Source organism: Bufo bufo, chromosome 9, assembly GCF_905171765.1.
Source record: "Bufo bufo chromosome 9, aBufBuf1.1, whole genome shotgun sequence".
Classification (NCBI taxonomy): Eukaryota; Metazoa; Chordata; class Amphibia; order Anura; family Bufonidae; genus Bufo; species Bufo bufo.
The window spans coordinates 227,529,222-227,552,054 of record NC_053397.1 but is presented as its reverse complement, the minus strand read 5'-3'; the positions used below and the strand labels follow the sequence as shown (position 1 = coordinate 227,552,054).

General features: G+C 53.2%; 1 protein-coding gene across 1 annotated transcript in view; it reads left to right on the top strand.

Annotated features, from left to right (window-relative positions):
• Window positions 1-22,833, top strand: part of DMAP1 (DNA methyltransferase 1 associated protein 1) — a 57,735-nt gene that overhangs the window by 18,644 nt on the left and 16,258 nt on the right. The window contains exons 5-10 of the mRNA XM_040407390.1: window positions 3,166-3,324; window positions 3,758-3,925; window positions 5,006-5,191; window positions 9,144-9,215; window positions 15,130-15,202; window positions 16,189-16,475. Coding sequence (XP_040263324.1) covers window positions 3,166-3,324; window positions 3,758-3,925; window positions 5,006-5,191; window positions 9,144-9,215; window positions 15,130-15,202; window positions 16,189-16,475 — 945 coding nt within the window. The remainder of the gene's footprint in view (window positions 1-3,165; window positions 3,325-3,757; window positions 3,926-5,005; window positions 5,192-9,143; window positions 9,216-15,129; window positions 15,203-16,188; window positions 16,476-22,833) is intronic.

The following is a 22,833-nucleotide window of genomic DNA, read 5'->3' as shown; positions in this document are numbered from 1 at the left end:
TAGCAGTGCCGGTTGCGGGCCGCAGCCTCTGTGTAGGGTTGGCAGATGTAGCGGTGCCGGTTGCAGGCCGCAGCCTCTGTGCAGGGTTGTATGTTGTCGGAGGATGTAGCAGTGCCGGTTGCAGGCCGCAGCCTCTGTGAGGGTTGTATGTTGTCGGAGGATGTAGCAGTGCCGGTTGCAGGCCGCAGCCTCTGTGAGGGTTGTATGTTGTCGGAGGATGTAGCAGTGCCGGTTGCAGGCCGCAGCCTCTGTGAGGGTTGTATGTTGTCGGAGGATGTAGTAGTGCTGGTTGCCTCTGTGAGGGTTGTATGTTGTCGGAGGATGTAGCAGTGCCGGTCGCAGGCTGCAGCCTCTGTGCAGGGTTGGCAGATGTAGCAGTGCCGGTTGCAGGCCGCAGCCTCTGTGCAGGGTTGGCAGATGTAGCAGTGTCGGTTGCAGGCCGCAGCCTCTGTGCAGGGTTGTATGTTGTCGGAGGATGTAGCAGTGCCGGTTGCCTCTGTGAGGGTTGTATATTGTCAGAGGATGTAGCAATGCCGGTTGCAGGCCGCAGCCTCTGTGAGGGTTGTATGTTGTCGGAGGATGTAGCAGTGCCGGTTGCAGGCCGCAGCCTCTGTGCAGGGTTGTATGTTGTCGGAGGATGTAGCAGTGCCGGTTGCAGGCCGCAGCCTCTGTGCAGGGTTGTATGTTGTCGGAGGATGTAGCAGTGCCGGTCGCAGGCCGCAGCCTCTGTGCAGGGTTGTATGTTGTCGGAGGATGTAGCAGTGCCGGTCGCAGGCCGCAGCCTCTGTGCAGGGTTGTATGTTGTCGGAGGATGTAGCAGTGCCGGTCGCAGGCCGCAGCCTCTGTGCAGGGTTGTATGTTGTCGGAGGATGTAGCAGTGCCGGTTGCAGGCCGCAGCCTCTGTGCAGGGTTGGCAGATGTAGCAGTGCCGGTTGCAGGCCGCAGCCTCTGTGCAGGGTTGTATGTTGTCGGAGGATGCAGCAGTGCCGGTTGCCTCTGTGAGGGTTGTATGTTGTCGGAGGATGTAGCAGTGCCGGTCGCAGGCTGCAGCCTCTGTGCAGGGTTGGCAGATGTAGCAGTGCCGGTTGCAGGCCGCAGCCTCTGTGCAGGGTTGGCAGATGTAGCAGTGCCGGTTGCAGGCCGCAGCCTCTGTGAGGGTTGTATGTTGTCGGAGGATGTAGCAGTGCCGGTTGCAGGCTGCAGCCTCTGTGAGGGTTGTATGTTGTCGGAGGATGTAGCAGTGCCGGTTGCAGGCCGCAGCCTCTGTGCAGGGTTGTATGTTGTCGGAGGATGTAGCAGTGCCGGTCGCAGGCCGCAGCCTCTGTGCAGGGTTGTATGTTGTCGGAGGATGTAGCAGTGCCGGTTGCAGGCCGCAGCCTCTGTGCAGGGTTGTATGTTGTCGGAGGATGTAGCAGTGCCGGTTGCCTCTGTGAGGGTTGTATGTTGTCGGAGGATGTAGCAGTGCCGGTCGCAGGCTGCAGCCTCTGTGCAGGGTTGTATGTTGTCGGAGGATGTAGCAGTGCCGGTTGCCTCTGTGAGGGTTGTATGTTGTCGGAGGATGTAGCAGTGCCGGTCGCAGGCCGCAGCCTCTGTGCAGGGTTGTATGTTGTCGGAGGATGTAGCAGTGCCGGTCGCAGGCCGCAGCCTCTGTGCAGGGTTGGCAGATGTAGCAGTGCCGGTTGCCTCTGTGAGGGTTGTATGTTGTCGGAGGATGTAGCAGTGCCGGTTGCAGGCCGCAGCCTCTGTGCAGGGTTGGCAGATGTAGCAGTGCCGGTTGCAGGCCGCAGCCTCTGTGCAGGGTTGGCAGATGTAGCAGTGCCGGTTGCAGGCCGCAGCCTCTGTGAGGGTTGTATGTTGTCGGAGGATGTAGCAGTGCCGGTTGCAGGCCGCAGCCTCTGTGCAGGGTTGTATGTTGTCGGAGGATGTAGCAGTGCCGGTTGCAGGCCGCAGCCTCTGTGCAGGGTTGTATGTTGTCGGAGGATGTAGCAGTGCCGGTTGCAGGCCGCAGCCTCTGTGCAGGGTTGTATGTTGTCGGAGGATGTAGCAGTGCCGGTTGCAGGCCGCAGCCTCTGTGCAGGGTTGTATGTTGTCGGAGGATGTAGCAGTGCCGGTTGCAGGCCGCAGCCTCTGTGCAGGGTTGTATGTTGTCGGAGGATGTAGCAGTGCCGGTTGCAGACCGCAGCCTCTGTGAGGGTTGTATGTTGTCGGAGGATGTAGCAGTGCCGGTTGCAGGCCGCAGCCTCTGTGAGGGTTGTATGTTGTCGGAGGATGTAGCAGTGCCGGTTGCAGGCCGCAGCCTCTGTGAGGATTGTATGTTGTCGGAGGATGTAGCAGTGCCGGTTGCAGGCCGCAGCCTCTGTGCAGGGTTGTATGTTGTCGGAGGATGTAGCAGTGCCGGTCGCAGGCCGCAGCCTCTGTGCAGGGTTGTATGTTGTCGGAGGATGTAGCAGTGCCGGTTGCAGGCTGCAGCCTCTGTGCAGGGTTGTATGTTGTCGGAGGATGTAGCAGTGCCGGTTGCAGGCCGCAGCCTCTGTGAGGGTTGTATGTTGTCGGAGGATATAGCGGTGCCGGTTGCAGGCCGCAGCCTCTGTGAGGGTTGTATGTTGTCGGAGGATGTAGCAGTGCCGGTTGCAGGCCGCAGCCTCTGTGCAGGGTTGGCAGATGTAGCAGTGCCGGTTGCAGGCCGCAGCCTCTGTGCAGGGTTGGCAGATGTAGCAGTGATCACTGTGCTGGTTATTGATCCGCATCGTGCCTCTCAGTAGCTCGGGGATCGTCTTGTCATCCTGCTGTTAATCTCCAGCTGCGGCGGCCGCAGCGCCAGACCCGACAAGCGCTCCCCCGCTGTAATCTGCCGTCTCCTCACAGGGGATAAGCTGCCGTTTTGCACATTTTACGGATCAGCTCTGAGGATTGAGGCCGCGGTTCTGGAACCATCCCAGCTGCTGCCTGAATGTGCGTCTGCACGGGGGGCACTTACCTTCTGCTTGTCACTGTATAGAGGTGTAGGTTAGGACGGGATGTAGTTATATGGTTGGGCCGACTCCTGCGCGGCGCTCTCCCGAGAACTCCACTCACAGCAGAAGTGAAATGTAAGAGTAAAAGCGGCGAGCAGAAGGCGAGTGTGAACAGGGTCCTCACTGCGTGCCCCCAATGATCTCTCCACAGGCGGTGCAGGTCCCCGTGTACTCCGAGCAGGAATATCAGCTGTATCTGCACGACGACGGCTGGACCAAGGCCGAGACTGACCACCTGTTTGACCTCTGCCGGCGCTTCGACCTGCGCTTCATTGTCGTTCACGATCGCTACGACCACCAGCAGTTCAAGGTAAGTACTGGGGCGGAGTGAGCGCAGCCGGTCAGTGTCCCAGCACACGGGTCGCACTGCATTGTCCCCGTTACATTGTCCTAATGCTTTTTAATAGACTTTGTGTGTTCATCACTCCAATATTTTGTTAGATCCCTGCTTGCTGTCAGTGAATGAAGAAAGCCTATGCACTTTGTCCTCCAGGTCATGGGCTGTGCCTGGGCTGCAGTACCAGGCTCTGCTCACAGAAGGAGGGGCGCTGTTTGTAGATCAGGTAGTTCCCCTTTAAAGATTAACCCCTCCCCTCCCCCTGCTGTGATGGAGAACCTAGAAGAAGGTGCACATGGAGACTGGGGGGGTTATTGGGGCTGCACCATGCACTCTCATCTCTTCTCTATCCCAACATCACTGAAGGTGGAGCTCCCCTTTAATCCCATTGCCTCTGGTGTCACAGAAAAGGTCAACAGAAGATCTGAAGGACCGTTACTACGCCATCTGTGCCAAGCTGGCAAACATCCGCGCCACCCCGGGAACAGACCTGAAGATCCCAGTGTTTGATGCCGCTCATGAGAGAAGGAGAAAGGAGCAGCTGGAGAGGCTTTATAACAGGACCCCGGAGCAGGTAGGTCACATCGGGTCCGAGAGTAGCGCTGCCGCTGGGGGGGCCCAGGTTCACACCGGCTTTATAACAGGACCCCGGAGCAGGTAGGTCCCGTCCGAGAGCGGAGCCTCCCCAGACCCTGTAGGTCCAGGTGTCTCCTGCTCACCACTAGGGAGCGCCGCTGTAATATTAGGGCTCTAATGCCGTTAACCCCTTAGACGCCGGGGGGCTCAGCCCTTCTGTCTCCGGCTGCTGTTAGGATCTGAAGAGTCTTCCTTGAACTCTGCTTTCCTCCTGACCCGCTGCGCGGAGCACAGAGCTGTCTGGCGGGTGAAGCGCGCTTCTTGTAGAGCTGGGGGGGGGCGGCTGCGGAGCAGGAAGCCTATTCTCTTTTTAGCTGATCTCATCGCCCTCTGGGTCCTCGGTTCCTGGGTTTGAAGTCATTCTGCTGGTTTTACAGTTTGCTTCTTCCTGGCCAGTATATACCAGGCAGGACAACCAGCATAAACTGGGCAGAAGGCGACCAGCAGAAACCAAGGGGCACAACGAGTATAAATCATGGGGGACGACTAGCAGCCAATCACGGTGCAACTTTCATTTTCCCAGAGCAGTGAAGCGAATGAATGCTGTGCTGTGATTGTCCGCGGTGGACATCTTTACATGGCTCAAATTGTTTTCTGCAAATAAAGCTTCATCATTCAATAACATTTCTGCAACTTTCTACGGTATATATCTCTGCTTGCTGTTAGTGAATTGCAGGTTTGATGCAGTTGTATCAAACCCCTGGAGCGCTGCTCGCCTCCGACCCTGACGGTTTGTGACAAATGAAGAGAAATTAATTGGATTGATTGTTCTTGGAAACAAATAGAAAGTGTATTTCCTTTGTTTGGAGCTTTATATGCAGAAAATAGGAAATTCCCTTTAAACTTTTGGGTTTGCCCCGTATTGGGAGCCCCCTCTGTCCCTGCATCCAGTTCTGGGGTCCGGGCAGGACTGCGGTCCACCCCTCATATGGTGTAATGCACGTGGGGGCCACTAGGTGGTGCCCTTTGCTCAGTGTTGTCAGAAGTCTGATTCCCGGGTCTGGTTTGCTTCCTGTAGGTTTCGGAGGAGGAATATCTTATCCAAGAGCTGCGGAAGATTGAGAGCAGGAAGAAGGAACGGGAGAAAAAAGCCCAGGACCTCCAAAAGCTCATCACTGCCGCCGACACCACCACCGAACTGCGGCGGGCTGAGAGGAAAGCCACCAAGAAGAAGCTGCCTCAGAAGAAGGAGACCGAGAAGCCTGTAAGGTTCCTCGCCGGGGGGTCACCGCTCATTGTGGCGGCCCCCACCTTCTCCTCAACATTCTTATTGCTTTGGGGACATCCCAGGATTTTCTCCTCACAGATGGAGGCCATGCAGACATTGTACAAGTCTAAGCTCCAGGCTTTTAGGGTCTCAGTCCACATGTAATAAAGTGTGGGGGGGTGAACCCACCGGACCCCCAGAGTAGTCCCATCTCCTACCCAGCACATGTGTGTATTACATGGCACTCATTGACCTCAGCACTGCTGCAGGGGGGTCTGCTGCTACAAGGCGCTGCGGTCAGAGAGTGTTCATGCATCGCACAGGACCCTGCAAGACGCCCCATTAATATAGACCCTGCAGCAAGTGCCCCCCTTATTATTAAAGACCCTGTAACAAGCCCCCCATGATCAGAAACCCTGCAACTAGTCCTCCCTCGTTATTAGAGACCTTACGAGACCCTCCAGCTAGCCCCCCATTATCGGAGACCCTCCAGCTAGCCCCCCATTATCGGAGACCCTCCAGCTAGCCCCCCATTGTCAGAGACCCTCCAGCTAGTCCCCCATTGTCGGAGGCCCAGTACACCCCCCCCCCTATTATCAGTGACCCTCCAGGTAGCCCCCCATTATCGGAGACCCTCCAGGTAGCCCCCCATTATCGGAGACCCTCCAGCTAGCCCCCCATTGTCGGAGACCCTCCAGCTAGCCCCCCATTGTCGGAGGCCCAGTACACCCCCCCCCCCCCCTATTATCAGTGACCCTCCAGCTAGCCCCTCATATTATCAGAGACCCAGTACACAACCCGCCAACCCCCCATTGTCAGTGACCCTCCGGCTAGCCCCCCATTATCAGTGACCCTCCGGCTAGCCCCCCATTGTCAGTGACCCTCCGGCTAGCCCCCCATTGTCAGTGACCCTCCGGCTAGCCCCCCATTGTCAGTGACCCTCCGGCTAGCCCCCCATTGTCAGTGACCCTCCGGCTAGCCCCCCATTATCGGAGACCCTCCGGCTAGCCCCCCATTATCGGAGACCCTCCGGCTAGCCCCCCATTATCGGAGACCCTCCAGCTAGCCCCCCATTATCGGAGGCCCAGTACACCCCCCCCCCCTATTATCAGTGACCCTCCAGCTAGCCCCTCATATTATCAGAGACCCAGTACACAACCCGCCAACCCCCCATTGTCAGTGACCCTCCGGCTAGCCCCCCATTGTCAGTGACCCTCCGGCTAGCCCCCCATTGTCAGTGACCCTCCGGCTAGCCCCCCATTGTCAGTGACCCTCCGGCTAGCCCCCCATTGTCAGTGACCCTCCGGCTAGCCCCCCATTGTCAGTGACCCTCCGGCTAGCCCCCCATTATCGGAGACCCTCCGGCTAGCCCCCCATTATCGGAGACCCTCCAGCTAGCCCCCCATTATCGGAGGCCCAGTACACCCCCCCCCCCCTATTATCAGTGACCCTCCAGCTAGCCCCTCATATTATCAGAGACCCAGTACACAACCCGCCAACCCCCCATTGTCAGTGACCCTCCGGCTAGCCCCCCATTGTCAGTGACCCTCCGGCTAGCCCCCCATTGTCAGTGACCCTCCGGCTAGCCCCCCATTGTCAGTGACCCTCCGGCTAGCCCCCCATTATCGGAGACCCTCCGGCTAGCCCCCCATTATCGGAGACCCTCCAGCTAGCCCCCCATTATCGGAGGCCCAGTACACCCCCCCCCCCTATTATCAGTGACCCTCCAGCTAGCCCCTCATATTATCAGAGACCCAGTACACAACCCGCCAACCCCCCATTATCCGTGACCTTCCGGCTAGCCCCCCATTGACAGTGACCCTCCGGCTAGCCCCCCATTGACAGTGACCCTCCGGCTAGCCCCCCATTGTGTCAGTGACCCTCCGGCTAGCCCCCCCATTGTGTCAGTGACCCTCCGGCTAGCCCCCCATTGTGTCAGTGACCCTCCGGCTAGCCCCCCATTGTGTCAGTGACCCTCCGGCTAGCCCCCCATTGACGGTGACCCTCCGGCTAGCCCCCCATTGACGGTGACCCTCCGGCTAGCCCCCCATTGACGGTGACCCTCCGGCTAGCCCCCCATTATCGGAGACCCTCCGGCTAGTTCCCCATTATCGGAGACCCTCCGGCTAGCCCCCCATTGTCAGTGACCCTCCGGCTAGCCCCCCATTGTGTCAGTGACCCTCCGGCTAGCCCCCCATTGTGTCAGTGACCCTCCGGCTAGCCCCCCATTGTGTCAGTGACCCTCCGGCTAGCCCCCCATTGTGTCAGTGACCCTCCGGCTAGCCCCCCATTGTGTCAGTGACCCTCCGGCTAGCCCCCCATTGTGTCAGTGACCCTCCGGCTAGCCCCCCATTGTGTCAGTGACCCTCCGGCTAGCCCCCCATTGTGTCAGTGACCCTCCGGCTAGCCCCCCATTGTGTCAGTGACCCTCCGGCTAGCCCCCCATTGTGTCAGTGACCCTCCGGCTAGCCCCCCATTGTGTCAGTGACCCTCCGGCTAGCCCCCCATTGTGTCAGTGACCCTCCGGCTAGCCCCCCATTGTGTCAGTGACCCTCCGGCTAGCCCCCCATTGTGTCAGTGACCCTCCGGCTAGCCCCCCATTGTGTCAGTGACCCTCCGGCTAGCCCCCCATTGTGTCAGTGACCCTCCGGCTAGCCCCCCATTGTGTCAGTGACCCTCCGGCTAGCCCCCCATTGTGTCAGTGACCCTCCGGCTAGCCCCCCATTGTGTCAGTGACCCTCCGGCTAGCCCCCCATTGTGTCAGTGACCCTCCGGCTAGCCCCCCATTGTGTCAGTGACCCTCCGGCTAGCCCCCCATTGTGTCAGTGACCCTCCGGCTAGCCCCCCATTGTGTCAGTGACCCTCCGGCTAGCCCCCCATTGTGTCAGTGACCCTCCGGCTAGCCCCCCATTGTGTCAGTGACCCTCCGGCTAGCCCCCCATTGTGTCAGTGACCCTCCGGCTAGCCCCCCATTGTGTCAGTGACCCTCCGGCTAGCCCCCCATTGTGTCAGTGACCCTCCGGCTAGCCCCCCATTATCAGATACCCTTGTAGTTGGAAGGGACCCAACTGTGTCCCTATAAAGCGGTGAGATTGCAGCCCTCATTATGTGATGCGGCCCTGGAGGTTCTCTCGGGACAGTCCGTGGTTCCGTGGTTACAGTGCGGACGCGGTGGTCCTGGTCACCAGAGCTCACAGTCCAATGCCCTCCAGATGGGGGTTTCACGTTGAAGGGAAATCTCTCGGATTCCACAATGATACCATTTGTATATGTAGTCTGCGGGGCCTGAGATTGGCGCACGTCTCGCGCTGTCGTGACACGTACATTGCGCGGTCTCTCTGCCCTTCCCCGCTTTAATTGCATGTGCTGCGCTCTCTCGTATTTGTTTTTGCAAATAACTGGAATTAACGCCTCTCGTGTGTCTGGAGGCGACGACTCCTCGCTGATGGGTCCTGGCGTAAAATCATTGAGAAGTGTCAGGCCGCCCTTGTGCCGCCTGCATGCTAAGTGCCCCCTCTGCCGCTGTGTTTACGCTCAGGGGGCAATCAGGAAACCTTGAATCAATAGAAGGACGCTGGCGCTCCCCTGAGCCCCGCTTCTTCAGGGTGGTTAATGGCTGCAATCACACAGCTATTGAGCCAGGTGACGCTGCCTTAGGGCTTTTTCCGGGGTCCTGGCCACCACCCTGCTCCAGCAGCTCAGGAGTTAATGGGGACGCTGGCTGAAATATTCTTCATGTATGAGCCATTCCCATCAGGGGCCCGGGGGGTGGCCTGTGTCTGTCATGTGAACCCTAGTGCTGTGTGGGGTAGGGATCCCGGCCCTTTAACCCCTTAGACACTGTCTACGGCATCTCCTGGGTCCGGTCATTTACAGATTGTAAGATGATTTTGCACAGAATCCTTTAATGTTCTGATCCATTTTCTCTTTTGCATTTCTTTATTTCCAGGCTGTCCCCGAAACGGCTGGCATCAGGTTTCCAGACTTCAAATCGGCAGGAGTGACGCTGCGCAGCCAAAGGGTACGTCGCATGTGTTCCCACTGCTCCGCTTCCTTACCATTAAGGGGATGAACAGTAGAGACCCCCACGCAGTAGCCATAGACCCGGTAATGTGGGCTTCCCCCCATGGTGTCACTGAGAGCATCGCAGTAATGTCTGCCCAGAGCAGTCTCTTATCTTCACTTCTGATCTTTTTTCATCACTTTAAAAGTTTTTTTCCCGAGATTTTTTTTTTACTTCTGACCTATCCTCTGGATCCGTCATCAGTATCTGATTGGTGGGGTCGGACACTCTGCCTCCCGCCGATCAGCGGTTCTCCTCGCGGAGCACAGCGCCGTACATTGTATAGTGGCCGTGCTCGGTATTGCACTCAGTCCCGTTCACTTCTGTGGGGCTGAGCTGCTCCCGGGCCAAGTGACCGATGAAGGTGTCGTCACTCGGCCTAGGAAAAGCAGAGGTGGCCCCGGCGCTCACAGGATTGCCGCTACCTTCTCACACAGCTGATAAGCGGGGGGCCGGGGGTCTGACCCCCACCAATCAGATACCGATGAGCCATCCTTTAATTCCTGTATACTAAAACTCCCAACATCCTTCCTTACACTGGCCAGTGCAGCCCCATAGCTTAAACCCAGCACCTGGACAGGGGTGACTGAAGTGAACCCCAGTGTCTCTTCTCGCACATCAGGGAGCTGAGGTCTGAGTAGCTGTTTGCCGAGGAGGGGTCCCGGGGGTTTTCCTTTTCCTGCTCTGCCGAACCAAGAGATCATTTCTGATCCCGAAAAAATCCCCCCATCATGTTTCTGGCACGAGTACAGGGGCCCCTAAAGCAGCTTTACAAACAGCTCCACGTATCTCAGCTTCCTGAACCCTAGTTATACATTTTCAGCCTTTGATCCTCACTTACATGCATGTATTATGACCCTGTGGCACGGAAGGGGTTAACTTTGCAATCTGACGACAAATAAACAGCAGCCGCAGCCGCCGCCGCTCGGCCTAATGAAGTAGAGAGGACGCGAGCCGCGTTAGATCGAGCTCACCAGCTTAAAATTACTTCTCTTCACAAATGCAAAGCGCGATTGGGGCCTGGCTGACAGAGATGGACATGGCCGCCGCAGCGTGGGACAGCGCAGGGAGCAGGCGCGGTGTCAGCACTTATTAATATTCCGCTCCTGACAGGCGCCATTTGATTAATTAGTAGCGGTGGCGAATCTCCGCAGGATGACGAGTCTGTGCTGACTGGAGCCGCTCGTCCTCTAATAATGGTGGAGTCAGGACTGCGCCCCGGCCTCCGGTTTTTACAGCCCGACCTTTGGTCACCTTGAACTGAGGCTCAGAAGCGGCTGGAAATCTCTGGACGTCGTCTCTGCGCTGGGGATAAACGAAACGCTAGAGGCTTTACCAGATCCCCCACTTGGCGCCATCCTCAGGGTGCAGCACCGCTCAGCGGATGCTCCGCCCCCTCAAACACAATTATCTTACACCTCTGAACGCCAGACGATATAAAGAAGACCCTCCCTAATATCTGCGCCCCCCAGTGCCGCTCGTGACTGATGCTGAGAACCATGAACCTTCATGATAAAGTATGGCGGCCCCTACACCGAGCGCTGATCGCCAAAGAGGCGGCCATTAATGTCTGTTATTGTACAGCAAAATACAGGTGCTGCGATACAACCGGGAATAATCACTCCCATTAGTGTCCTATCAGCCTCTAATAACGGCAATAATGAAAGAAACCAGGACATGCAGGTACTTTGACCATGCAGGCACCATCTTCAGGCTGGCTGTATAATCTGTATGTAGTGAGCTCCCTCTAGTGGTGACTGTATAATCTGTATGTAGTGAGCTCCCTCTAGTGGTGACTGTATAATCTGTATGTAGTGAGCTCCCTCTAGTGGCGGCTGTATAATCTGTATGTAGTGAGCTCCCTCTAGTGATGGCTGTATAATCTGTATGTAGTGAGCTCCCTCTAGTGGTGGCTGTATAATCTGTATGTAGTGAGCGCCCCCTAGTGGTGGCTGTATAATCTGTATGTAGTGAGCTCCCTCTAGTGGTGGCTGTATAATCTGTATGTAGTGAGCTCCCTCTAGTGGTGACTGTATAATCTGTATGTAGTGAGCTCCCTCTAGTGGTGACTGTATAATCTGTATGTAGTGAGCTCCCTCTAGTGGTGGCTGTATAATCTGTATGCAGTGAGCTCCCTCTAGTGGTGGCTGTATAATCTGTATGTAGTGAGCTCCCCCTAGTGATGGCTGTATAATCTGTATGTAGTGTGCTCCCTCTAGTGGTGGCTGTATATTCTGTATGTAGTGAGCTCCCTCTAGTGGTGGCTGTATAATCTGTACGTAGTGAGCTCCCTCTAGTGATGACTGTATAATCTGTATGTAGTGAGCTCCCTCTAGTGGTGACTGTATAATCTGTATGTAGTGAGCTCCCTCTAGTGGTGACTGTATAACCTGTATGTAGTGAGCTCCCTCTAGTGGTGGCTGTATAATCTGTATGTAGTGAGCTCCCTCTAGTGGTGGCTGTATAATCTGTATGTAGGGAGCTCCCTCTAGTGGTGGCTTCAGGCAGACATATTAGTATCATGTAACTTTATGAATCATTGATAAATGAATGAGCTCAGCTGAAGGTGAAGTTCCCAGTTGTCACTGCCTTAGTGTCCGGAGTCCAGCAGTCATGCTGTTGTAGTGTTGCAGTGTCCTCTTGCAGTGCGATGATTTGGTAGGGCGGTCTTCTCCTGGGTATTTATGACCCTCTGGTACAGCTTAAGCGGTTGTTTATTACTCAGTGATGGGAGCCGTAGTCCCTAAATCAGTAGAGACGTGTGTGTAATTATCCGAGTGACTCCTCCACGGGACTGAAATATGTTGACCTGAAAAAATTGCTATCAGAGGGGAGCCGGCCGGCAAATCACAAGCTGAGATCCCCTGAGTAGTGCTGGGGCCGCTGTATGACCAGGGTCTTACCCAGAATGCACGGCTAGTTACTCTGTTACCAGGCGTGGGATCTTCCCTGCTCTGAAGAGCTTACACCCCGGCCGATCAGATGCTGCAGAACCCCTTTAGAGTTTCAAAGACTTTTAGTCAAGAATTCAGTAGAACCAAATATCACCGACCGCAGTCCACTATGTACCTCACATGTAGAACGATGGTTGATTAGGGGAGAACAACTAGAACCCCGGGCAACACGTCTAAATGACCCTAGACTTGGTTCTCAAACCCCAGAAACTCCACCAGCAGAATAGTGAGTGCAGCTCTGGAGTATAATACAGGATGTAACTCAGGATCAGTACAGGATAAGTAATGTATGTACACAGTGACTGCACCAGCAGAATAGTGAGTGCAGCTCTGGAGTATAATACAGGATGTAACTCAGGATCAGTACAGGATAAGTAATGTATGTACACAGTGACTGCACCAGCAGAATAGTGAGTGCAGCTCTGGAGTATAATACAGGATGTAACTCAGGATCAGTACAAGATAAGTAATGTATGTACACAGTGACTGCACCAGCAGAATAGTGAGTGCAGCTCTGGAGTATAATACAGGATGTAACTCAGGATAAGTAATGTATGTACACAGTGACTGCACCAGCAGAATAGTGAGTGCAGCTCTGGAGTATAATACAGGATGTAACTCAGGATCAGTACAGGAAAAGTAATGTATGTACACAGTGACTCCACCAGCAGAACAGTGAGCGCAGCTCTGGAGTATAATACAGGATGTAACTCAGGATCAGTACAGGATAAGTAATGTATGTACACAGTGACTGCACCAGCAGAATAGTGAGTGCAGCTCTGGAGTATAATACAGGATGTAACTCAGGATCAGTACAGGATAAGTAATGTATGTACACAGTGACTGCACCAGCAGAATAGTGAGTGCAGCTCTGGAGTATAATACAGGATGTATCTCAGGATCAGTACAGGATGAGCCTTAAAGGGGTATCCTGCACAGGATATTGGAGTTGACTGTTAGATCGGTGGGGTCCACCTGTCCTGCCTCTGGTTTCCGTTCTTTGTCAGGTCTTCCTGCAGGGATTATGGGGGTGCCCCATCACGCAGGGTTAGTTTAGGCATGGAGTTGACGTGTTTCTAGTCCGTTGCACCGCCCCGTCTTGCGGCGGAGTGTTTTGGGGTTAATGGTTCCCTGCTGACGGCGGGCAGTGCGGTCACCCCGTGTGTCGCCCTCTCTAGATGTGTTTAGCTAACGGAGCTTACCTAACAGATGATGAGGCGGCGTGAGTAATAGACTGCTCATTTACTGCTAATACATTCTGCATCCACAGCAATCAGGCCTCATCACTCTTTAAGATGAATCGCCGCAGCCCGCTAAATCTTAAAGATATTAGTCTGACAGCCGCCGCATAAATCACAGCATCTTCTTAATGATGGCAAAATTAAAATATACTCCGGCTCCCGGGAGCCAATGAAGTCTCTCCACGCGGAAGAGAGAACGGCGCGCAAAAAAGGGAAATTAGTGGAAAGATTAATTGATTAGATTTAGAGGGTGGAGGAAGACATGGCGGCCGCACTACAGAGCGCGCGGATGAGGGGCGCCGAGGACACGGTGCAGAACATCACCCTGTAGTGTACAGAGGACGGCAGCCCCGAAATATCTGCGCCCCTTTACCTGCATGCTGGAAGTGTGGCCTCCTCTCAGGAGCTCATCCCCTACTGACTCCCCCAGGTGTAGCAGAGTTCACTTTGCCTCCTCGTACCCTGAGTATAGCGCCCCCCATGTCTGATCTGTGGGGTCTGTGCTGCACCCCGACATTGAGCTTTTTCCCAGACACCACAGATGAGCGTCCACTGGACTTGGGCTGAGGTTCACTGCTCCGCTGCCCCCTACTCAGCCCCTGGCATCATATCCTAGCAGTGTGGTAGGAGACCCCTTTAATGGCTGTCAGGGGCGAGAGCTGCTCTCGGCGATTGTCCCGCGTTCCGTGCTGCCGTTTGTACTTGTCTGCAGGGCGATTCTCTTTGATGACGACGCGAGATGTTCCAGTCTTCCATTTGGCGGTAACGAGGTTCAGTCTGCGCTGATTACCTGCCGTAGACCGCGCTTTCATGCTGCGTCCCTGACACTGAGGCGCGGAGCATTTAAATCGCCCAGTCTCGGCCGGTCGGGTAATGGCCATTTACTCCTTGTCTAATTATTCACACGGCGCGAGTCCGGCGAGCTTTGTAAGAATGAAAGTGGCAGGCGGCGGTAGTGAATAGGTGCCGGCGCTCGCGTCTCTGCGGCCTTGTGATGCTGCGGCGTTACCTGTGATCCTCCGCCGGGTAATTCAATGGGTAACAAGTGCCTGTTAAGTGATCCTATTTTTACTTGTCATTTTTAATGAGTAGGGGTAATTCGTTCTGCGGCGCTCGGCGCCGGCGGCTCCCGCTGTTTTCTGCTCTGCCGGCTTACTCCTTGCTCCTGTCTTTTCGGCCGCACTTCTGTGTCGAGTCTAACTTCTCGCCTCTTTGTTATATCACCTGCTAAATGAATCCCCACTGCTCAGGGGGCGCGGGCGGTGCGCGCAGAAAGAGCATCCTGCCCTAGAAGGATTAGAAAAAACTCTGCTAAATGGGAACGCGGCATCAAATGGGGCCATTGTAGACAGACATCCTGCCAGTCAGCGCCTTTCATCTTCATCCCACTGCAGGAAGTAGTTGTCTGAAGCCGCGGAGCTGAACTTTATCCCCGCGCCTCTTTGTTACGGGTTTGGTTACAGCAGACAATTGCAGGATGGGATCCGTTGTGGGCCCCGCAGCAGAGGCTGCACAATGCGGAGTGCAATGCCCACCCTTGCCCCGTCCCCCCAGCGATGCTCCCTCTTTAGGTTTCATTTCTACCTCTTCCCTTTCATTCCTTCCGCCGTTTGAAGTCGGAATCCGCCGGTGCGGCCTGACGGAGCTGTGTGGCTCCTTTCTTCTTTGTATTTGCAGATGAAACTCCCCAGCTCAGTCGGACAGAAGAAGATTAAAGCTCTGGATCAGATGCTATCGGAACTCGGAGTAGGTGAGTTTAAAAAAAAAAAGAAGGGCGCCGGGAGGGGGAATAGAATGCGAGCGCAGAGCTCTTTTGTAGTCCCGATGGACTGTGTGTTTTATTATCCACTAATACAGAGAGTTTGCAGATGGCGGTTCACGCAGTGTGAGAATGGCGCCTCTATTATAACGTAAAATAGGACAACATGGCCGTGCCTGGGGGAGGGGAGGACCTCTATTTACTCATCAACATTCTTCCAGATTTGGTTGAGGTGTGAGGTGCGATGTACCTCGTAATGTCTGGGCACTGCCTGTGGTGAGAAGCATTTATAGTCACAATGCTCAGGCTACTTTCACACTAGCGGCACGGACCTCCGGCGGCTGTGACCGCGTGCCCCCGGACTATGATGCCGTGCCTCGCCGGAACTCCGCCCCCCCCTTATTATAGTCAGTGGGGACGGAGCGGCAGTCCGGGGGGACACGGTCACTAGCGGAGGTCCGTGCCGCTAGTGTGAAAGTAGCCTTATGTATCCATAATTCCTCCAATTTTCACAATCTCTGCTTGCTGTCACCACATGGAATCTATCTTTTTCTGCACTGATACACTGCAAGGAACCCTCAGCTGTGTCAGCAGGACTAGGTCAGGTTTCTTCTTACAAGAATGTGAAAATGAATGTTCTCATTCACTGACAGCTAGCGGCAGGGCAGCGGAGGTGGTGGGGGGCATGTGTTAGCTCTGACGACCCCTGCTCCCTCTCTGAACGGTTGCTTTCATCTTAGGGCCCTGATACCCCAGACGGTGAGCGGGTGCAGCATGTGGGGCCCTTCCATAGGAGCAGGTTTGGGGGCAGAGGTTTTAAAGGGGATCTCCGCCTGCAGACCGGTGCCGCCGATGAGGTGTGAGGGGATGTTCACACAACGCGTTTTGGAAACGCGCTGAAAACGTCTGCACGGTTTTTCTGTGTGCATGGGCTCTAAAGCTGTCCAGACCCTGATGTTCCTCCCGTTTCTCCGCAGATTTGAACCCGATGCCGACCGAGGACATTGTGCAGATGTTTAATGAGCTGCGCAGCGATCTGGTCCTGCTCTATGAGCTCAAACAAGCCTTCTCCAACTGCGAGTACGAGCTGCAGATGCTTCGCCATCGCTTCGAGGCCTTGTCCAAAACCGGAACCGCCATCACAGCCGCGCCTGTGGAGAGCTCCAGCGGGGAGACCCAGGCTCCTGCCAGCACAGAGGAGATCAAACTGGAGCTGAAGGACCCCATCATAGACGTGGTGGGAGCACCGCTGACCCCCAACTCGGTGAGTGTATGCTGGGGAGGGTCCTGCTGAATCCCGGCGCACAGTGGGGGAGCCAGCCAATCCCCTCACAACCTCTGCTGGCTGCAGCAGAATGAGGTTCTTGATGTCCGCTTCCTGCAGATTTTACTTATTACAGCCTCAGTAACTTCCCAGTGCGACGGCAGAAATCCAGTCCAGTAATGGCCAGTTCCCAGTGTTGGCCGACGAACACATGCGATCCACCATCTTCACAGGTAAGTCCTTCATCGGGCTGTTCTCGGAGCTGCCTGCTCCCGGGGACCGCATGGGTTTCAGAGCGGCTCGCGGCGCAGGCACAGGTAAGGACTTACCTCTGCATCGCCGGGCTTGGGAGTGGAGATGGCAGATCGCATGTGTTCGTCGGCCATCACTGATCCAGAATATCCATCCGGAACCAGCCGCACTTAAAGGGAGTCTGTCAGCAGTCTTCACCATGCTGCTGACAGCACTATGGAGGGCCTAGGAGTCCAGAAGAAACATACATTTCTCGAATTTCATCAGGAGTAGGGAGAATACAAAGTTTTATTCTGCCAGATTCTGCTCCTTGAAGTGCACAGGAGGCTTGACTGCATTGAGCTCAATCATAGTCCCGCCCCCTAGTCTGAGTGACAGCTGTAGCGATCTCCTGGTTGATCATTAGAGCTGTCACTCAGACCAGAGGGGAGGGGCTGTGAAGCAGCACAATGTCGGGAGCACATAATGGTAACGCGCCCCCTCTTGGAGACACAGGAACACTGCTCTCCCCAGTCCCTACCTAGTGCTGTCAGCAGTTCAGCATGCTCATACCTGCTGACAGATTCTATTGTAAGGGTATCTGCCGCATGATCTTCAACTATTATCTGCTGTAATACATGACTGGTACTGCACACAAGGAGTCCAGGACGCCTGCTGCCTGTACAGAATAACCCCTAGAAAGACAACTATGATAGCAGTTATATCCTTGTACATAGGAGGCAGTATTATAGTAGTTATATTCTTGTACATAGAAGGCAGTATTATAGTAGTTATATTCTTGTACATAGAAGGCAGTATTATAGTAGTTATATTCTTGTACATCGGAGCAGTATTATAGTAGTTATATTCTTGTACATAGGAGCAGTATTATAGTAGTTATATTCTTATACATAGGGGCAGTATTATAGTAGTTATATTCTTGTACATAGAAGGCAGTATTATAGTAGTTATATTCTTGTACATCGGAGCAGTATTATAGTAGTTATATTCTTGTACATAGGAGCAGTATTATAGTAGTTATATTCTTATACATAGGGGCAGTATTATAGTAGTTATATTCTTGTACATAGAAGGCAGTATTATAGTAGTTATATTCTTGTACATCGGAGCAGTATTATAGTAGTTATATTCTTGTACATAGGAGCAGTATTATAGTAGTTATATTCTTGTACATAGGAGGCAGTATTATAGTAGTTATATTCTTGTACATAGGAGCAGTATTATAGTAGTTATATTCTTGTACATAGCAGGCAGTATTATAGTAGTTATAATCTTGTACATAGGAGCAGTATTATAGTAGTTATATTCTTGTACATAGGAGCAGTATTATAGTAGTTATATTCTTGTACATAGGAGGCAGTATTATAGTAGTTATATTCTTGTACATAGGAGCAGTATTATAGTAGTTATATCCTTGTACATAGGAGCAGTATTATAGCAGTTATATTCTTGTACATAGGAGCATTATTATAGTAGTTATATTCTTGTACATAGGAGCAGTATTATAGTAGTTATGATCTTGTATATAGGAGCAGTATTATAGTAGTTATATTCTTGTACATAGGAGGCAGTATTATAGTAGTTATATTGTTGTACATAGGAGGCAGTATTATAGTGGTTATATTCTTGTACATAGGAGGCAGTATTATAGTAGTTATATTCTTGTACATAGGAGCAGTATTATAGCAGTTATATTCTTGCACATAGGAGCAGTATTATAGTAGTTATATTCTTGTACATAGGAGGCAGTATTATAGTAGTTATATTCTTATACATAGGAGCAGTATTATAGTAGTTATATTCCTGTACATAGGAGCAGTATTATAGTAGTTATATTCTTGTACATAGGAGGCAGTATTATAGTAGTTATATTCTTGTACATAGGAGCAGTATTATAGTAGTTATATCCTTGTACATAGGAGCAGTATTATAGTAGTTATATTCTTGTACATAGGAGGCAGTATTATAGTAGTTATATTCTTGTACATAGGAGGCAGTATTATAGTAGTTATATTCTTGTACATAGGAGGCAGTATTATAGTAGTTATATTCCTGTATATAGGAGCAGTATTATAGTAGTTATATTCTTGTACATAGGAGGCAGTATTATAGTAGTTGTATTCTTGTATATAGGAGCAGTATTATAGTCCTTACAGAATAAGGGCAGATACTGAGGATTACACCCAGTATACAGGACAGGAGAAGTGGTACTGTGCAGTGTGTGTATATACAGGAGAAGTGGTACTGTGCAGTGTGTATATACAGGAGAAGTGGTACTGTGCAGTGTGTATATACAGGAGAAGTGGTACTGTGCAGTGTGTGTATATACAGGAGAAGTGGTACTGTGCAGTGTGTGTATATACAGGAGAAGTGGTACTGTGCAGTGTGTATATACAGGAGAAGTGGTACTGTGCAGTGTGTATATACAGGAGAAGTGGTACTGTGCAGTGTATATATACAGGAGAAGTGGTACTGTGCAGTGTGTATATACAGGAGAAGTGGTACTGTGCAGTGTGTATATACAGAAGTGGTACTGTGCAGTGTGTGTATATACAGGAGAAGTGGTACTGTGCAGTGTGTATATACAGGAGAAGTGGTACTGTGCAGTGTGTATATACAGGAGAAGTGGTACTGTGCAGTGTGTATATACAGGAGAAGTGGTACTGTGCAGTGTGTATATACAGGAGAAGTGGTACTGTGCAGTGTATATATATACAGGAGAAGTGGTACTGTGCAGTGTATATATACAGGAGAAGTGGTACTGTGCAGTGTATATATACAGGAGAAGTGGTACTGTGCAGTGTATATATACAGGAGAAGTGGTGCTGTGCAGTGTATACAGGAGAAGTGGTACTGTGCAGTGTATATATACAGGAGAAGTGGTACTGTGCAGTGTATATATACAGGAGAAGTGGTGCTGTGCAGTGTATACAGGAGAAGTGGTACTGTGCAGTGTATACAGGAGAAGTGGTACTGTGCAGTGTATATATACAGAAGTGGTACTGTGCAGTGTGTATATACAGGAGAAGTGGTACTGTGCAGTGTATATATACAGGAGAAGTGGTACTGTGCAGTGTATATATACAGGAGAAGTGGTACTGTGCAGTGTATACAGGAGAAGTGGTACTGTGCAGTGTGTATATACAGGAGAAGTGGTGCTGTGCAGTGTATACAGGAGAAGTGGTACTGTGCAGTGTATATATACAGGAGAAGTGGTACTGTGCAGTGTGTATATACAGGAGAAGTGGTACTGTGCAGTGTATATATACAGGAGAAGTGGTACTGTGCAGTGTATATATACAGGAGAAGTGGTACTGTGCAGTGTATACAGGAGAAGTGGTACTGTGCAGTGTATATATACAGGAGAAGTGGTACTGTGCAGTGTGTATATACAGGAGAAGTGGTACTGTGCAGTGTATATATACAGGAGAAGTGGTACTGTGCAGTGTATATATACAGGAGAAGTGGTACTGTGCAGTGTATACAGGAGAAGTGGTACTGTGCAGTGTGTATATACAGGAGAAGTGGTGCTGTGCAGTGTATACAGGAGAAGTGGTACTGTGCAGTGTATATATACAGGAGAAGTGGTACTGTGCAGTGTGTATATACAGGAGAAGTGGTACTGTGCAGTGTATATATACAGGAGAAGTGGTGCTGTGCAGGTTCTTCGTCAGCTCCTCTTGTTTGCTCCTCTCTCCGTCACCTTCCAGTGTCTTCTCTGGCTGCGGTATGAGACCCCCAGCTTGTCCGTTTCGGGGGGATCGTCCTCTCTGCCTCTTCTTTCTGTCACCTTCCAGTGTCTTCTCTGGCTGCGGTATGAGACCCCCAGCTTGTCCGTTTCTGGGGGATCGGCCTCCTCTTTCTGTCACCTTCCAGTGTCTTCTCTGGCTGCGGTATGAGACCCCCAGCTTGTCCGTTTCGGGGGGATCGTCCTCTCGGCCTCTTCTTTCTGTCACCTTCCAGTGTCTTCTCTGGCTGCGCTATGAGACCCCCAGCTTGTCCGTCTCGGGGGGATCGTCCTCTTCTTTCTGTCACCTTCCAGTGTCTTCTCTGGCTGCGGTATGAGACCCCCAGCTTGTCCTTTTCTGGGGGATCGGCCTCTTCTTTCTGTCACCTTCCAGTGTCTTCTCTGGCTGCGGTATGAGACCCCCAGCTTGTCCGTTTCGGGGGGATCGTCCTCTCGTCCTCTTCTTTCTGTCACCTTCCAGTGTCTTCTCTGGCTGCGCTATGAGACCCCCAGCTTGTCCGTCTCGGGGGGATCGGCCTCTTCTTTCTGTCACCTTCCAGTGTCTTCTCTGGCTGCGGTATGAGACCCCCAGCTTGTCCGTTTCGGGGGGATCGTCCTCTCGGCCTCTTCTTTCTGTCACCTTCCAGTGTCTTCTCTGGCTGCGCTATGAGACCCCCAGCTTGTCCGTCTCGGGGGATCGGCCTCTTCTTTCTGTCACCTTCCAGTGTCTTCTCTGGCTGCGGTATGAGACCCCCAGCTTGTCCGTTTCGGGGGGATCGTCCTCTCGGCCTCTTCTTTCTGTCACCTTCCAGTGTCTTCTCTGGCTGCGCTATGAGACCCCCAGCTTGTCCGTCTCGGGGGGATCGGCCTCTTCTTTCTGTCACCTTCCAGTGTCTTCTCTGGCTGCGGTATGAGACCCCCAGCTTGTCCGTTTCGGGGGGGATCGTCCTCTCGGCCTCTTCTTTCTGTCACCTTCCAGTGTCTTCTCTGGCTGCGGTATGAGACCCCCAGCTTGTCCGTTTCGGGGGGATCGTCCTCTCGGCCTCTTCTTTCTGTCACCTTCCAGTGTCTTCTCTGGCTGCGGTATGAGACCCCCAGCTTGTCCGTTTCGGGGGGATCGTCCTCTCTGCCTCTTCTTTCTGTCACCTTCCAGTGTCTTCTCTGGCTGCGGTATGAGACCCCCAGCTTGTCCGTTTCGGGGGGATCGTCCTCTCTGCCTCTTCTTTCTGTCACCTTCCAGTGTCTTCTCTGGCTGCGGTATGAGACCCCCAGCTTGTCCGTTTCGGGGGGATCGTCCTCTCGGCCTCTTCTTTCTGTCACCTTCCAGTGTCTTCTCTGGCTGCGGTATGAGACCCCCAGCTTGTCCGTTTCGGGGGGATCGTCCTCTCGGCCTCTTCTTTCTGTCACCTTCCAGTGTCTTCTCTGGCTGCGGTATGAGACCCCCAGCTTGTCCGTTTCGGGGGGATCGTCCTCTCTGCCTCTTCTTTCTGTCACCTTCCAGTGTCTTCTCTGGCTGCGGTATGAGACCCCCAGCTTGTCCGTTTCGGGGGGATCGTCCTCTCGTTCCACGTCTCTCCTCTTAATCTCTAATAGTGAGTGTGATTTCTGCACAGATCTGCTCCGAGCCTCCCATGGAAACGTCCCCCCGGGGGCTCTCCGGAAATAATCATTTCTCCGCTCCTGCAGGCGATTCTCATGTGTAATCCACATCTTCCTGGAAGGTCCTTAAGCTCCTGCAGTGAAGAGCGGCGCCGTCCGCTGATAAGGGGCTTCATCTTCCAATGTCTTACGATTTACAAGGAGATTGAAGGCCTCTTATCTATCAGCTGCAGAGGCGACATCTCCTTCCTGGGGGGCTAGGTGATTATCTCCAGGTAGGACATCTGCCCCCAGGCTTCTCTTTCCCATCATTCCATTACATTATATTTAGCATATTCATTGCTCACCTCCAGCCGGGGGGGGGGGGGGGGGTCCTGGGGGTGCAGAGCACGCGGACGGGGTCCTCGCCCCTATTGATTGGGGCAGAGGTTTATGCCAGAGGATTTGCCCCGAGATGACATTCTGTTCATGTGTTCAATAGTTTCTCTGCAGCAAAACTGAATCCATTTACATATCAAACAGGAGACGTCTCCATTCCCAGCGTTCAGCACCTCAGTCCGTGCATCCACCGCGCGGAGACGGTACCTGTACTGGGGCTCTTCTGTCATACCGGGGGGGCGTTACCTGTACAGGGGCTCTTCTGTCATACCGGGGGGGGGGGGGGGGGGGGGCGTTACCTGTACAGGGGCTCTTCTGTCATACAGGGGGGGGCGTTACCTGTACAGGGGCTCTTCTGTCATACAGGGGGGGGGTGTTACCTGTACTGGGGCTCTTCTGTCA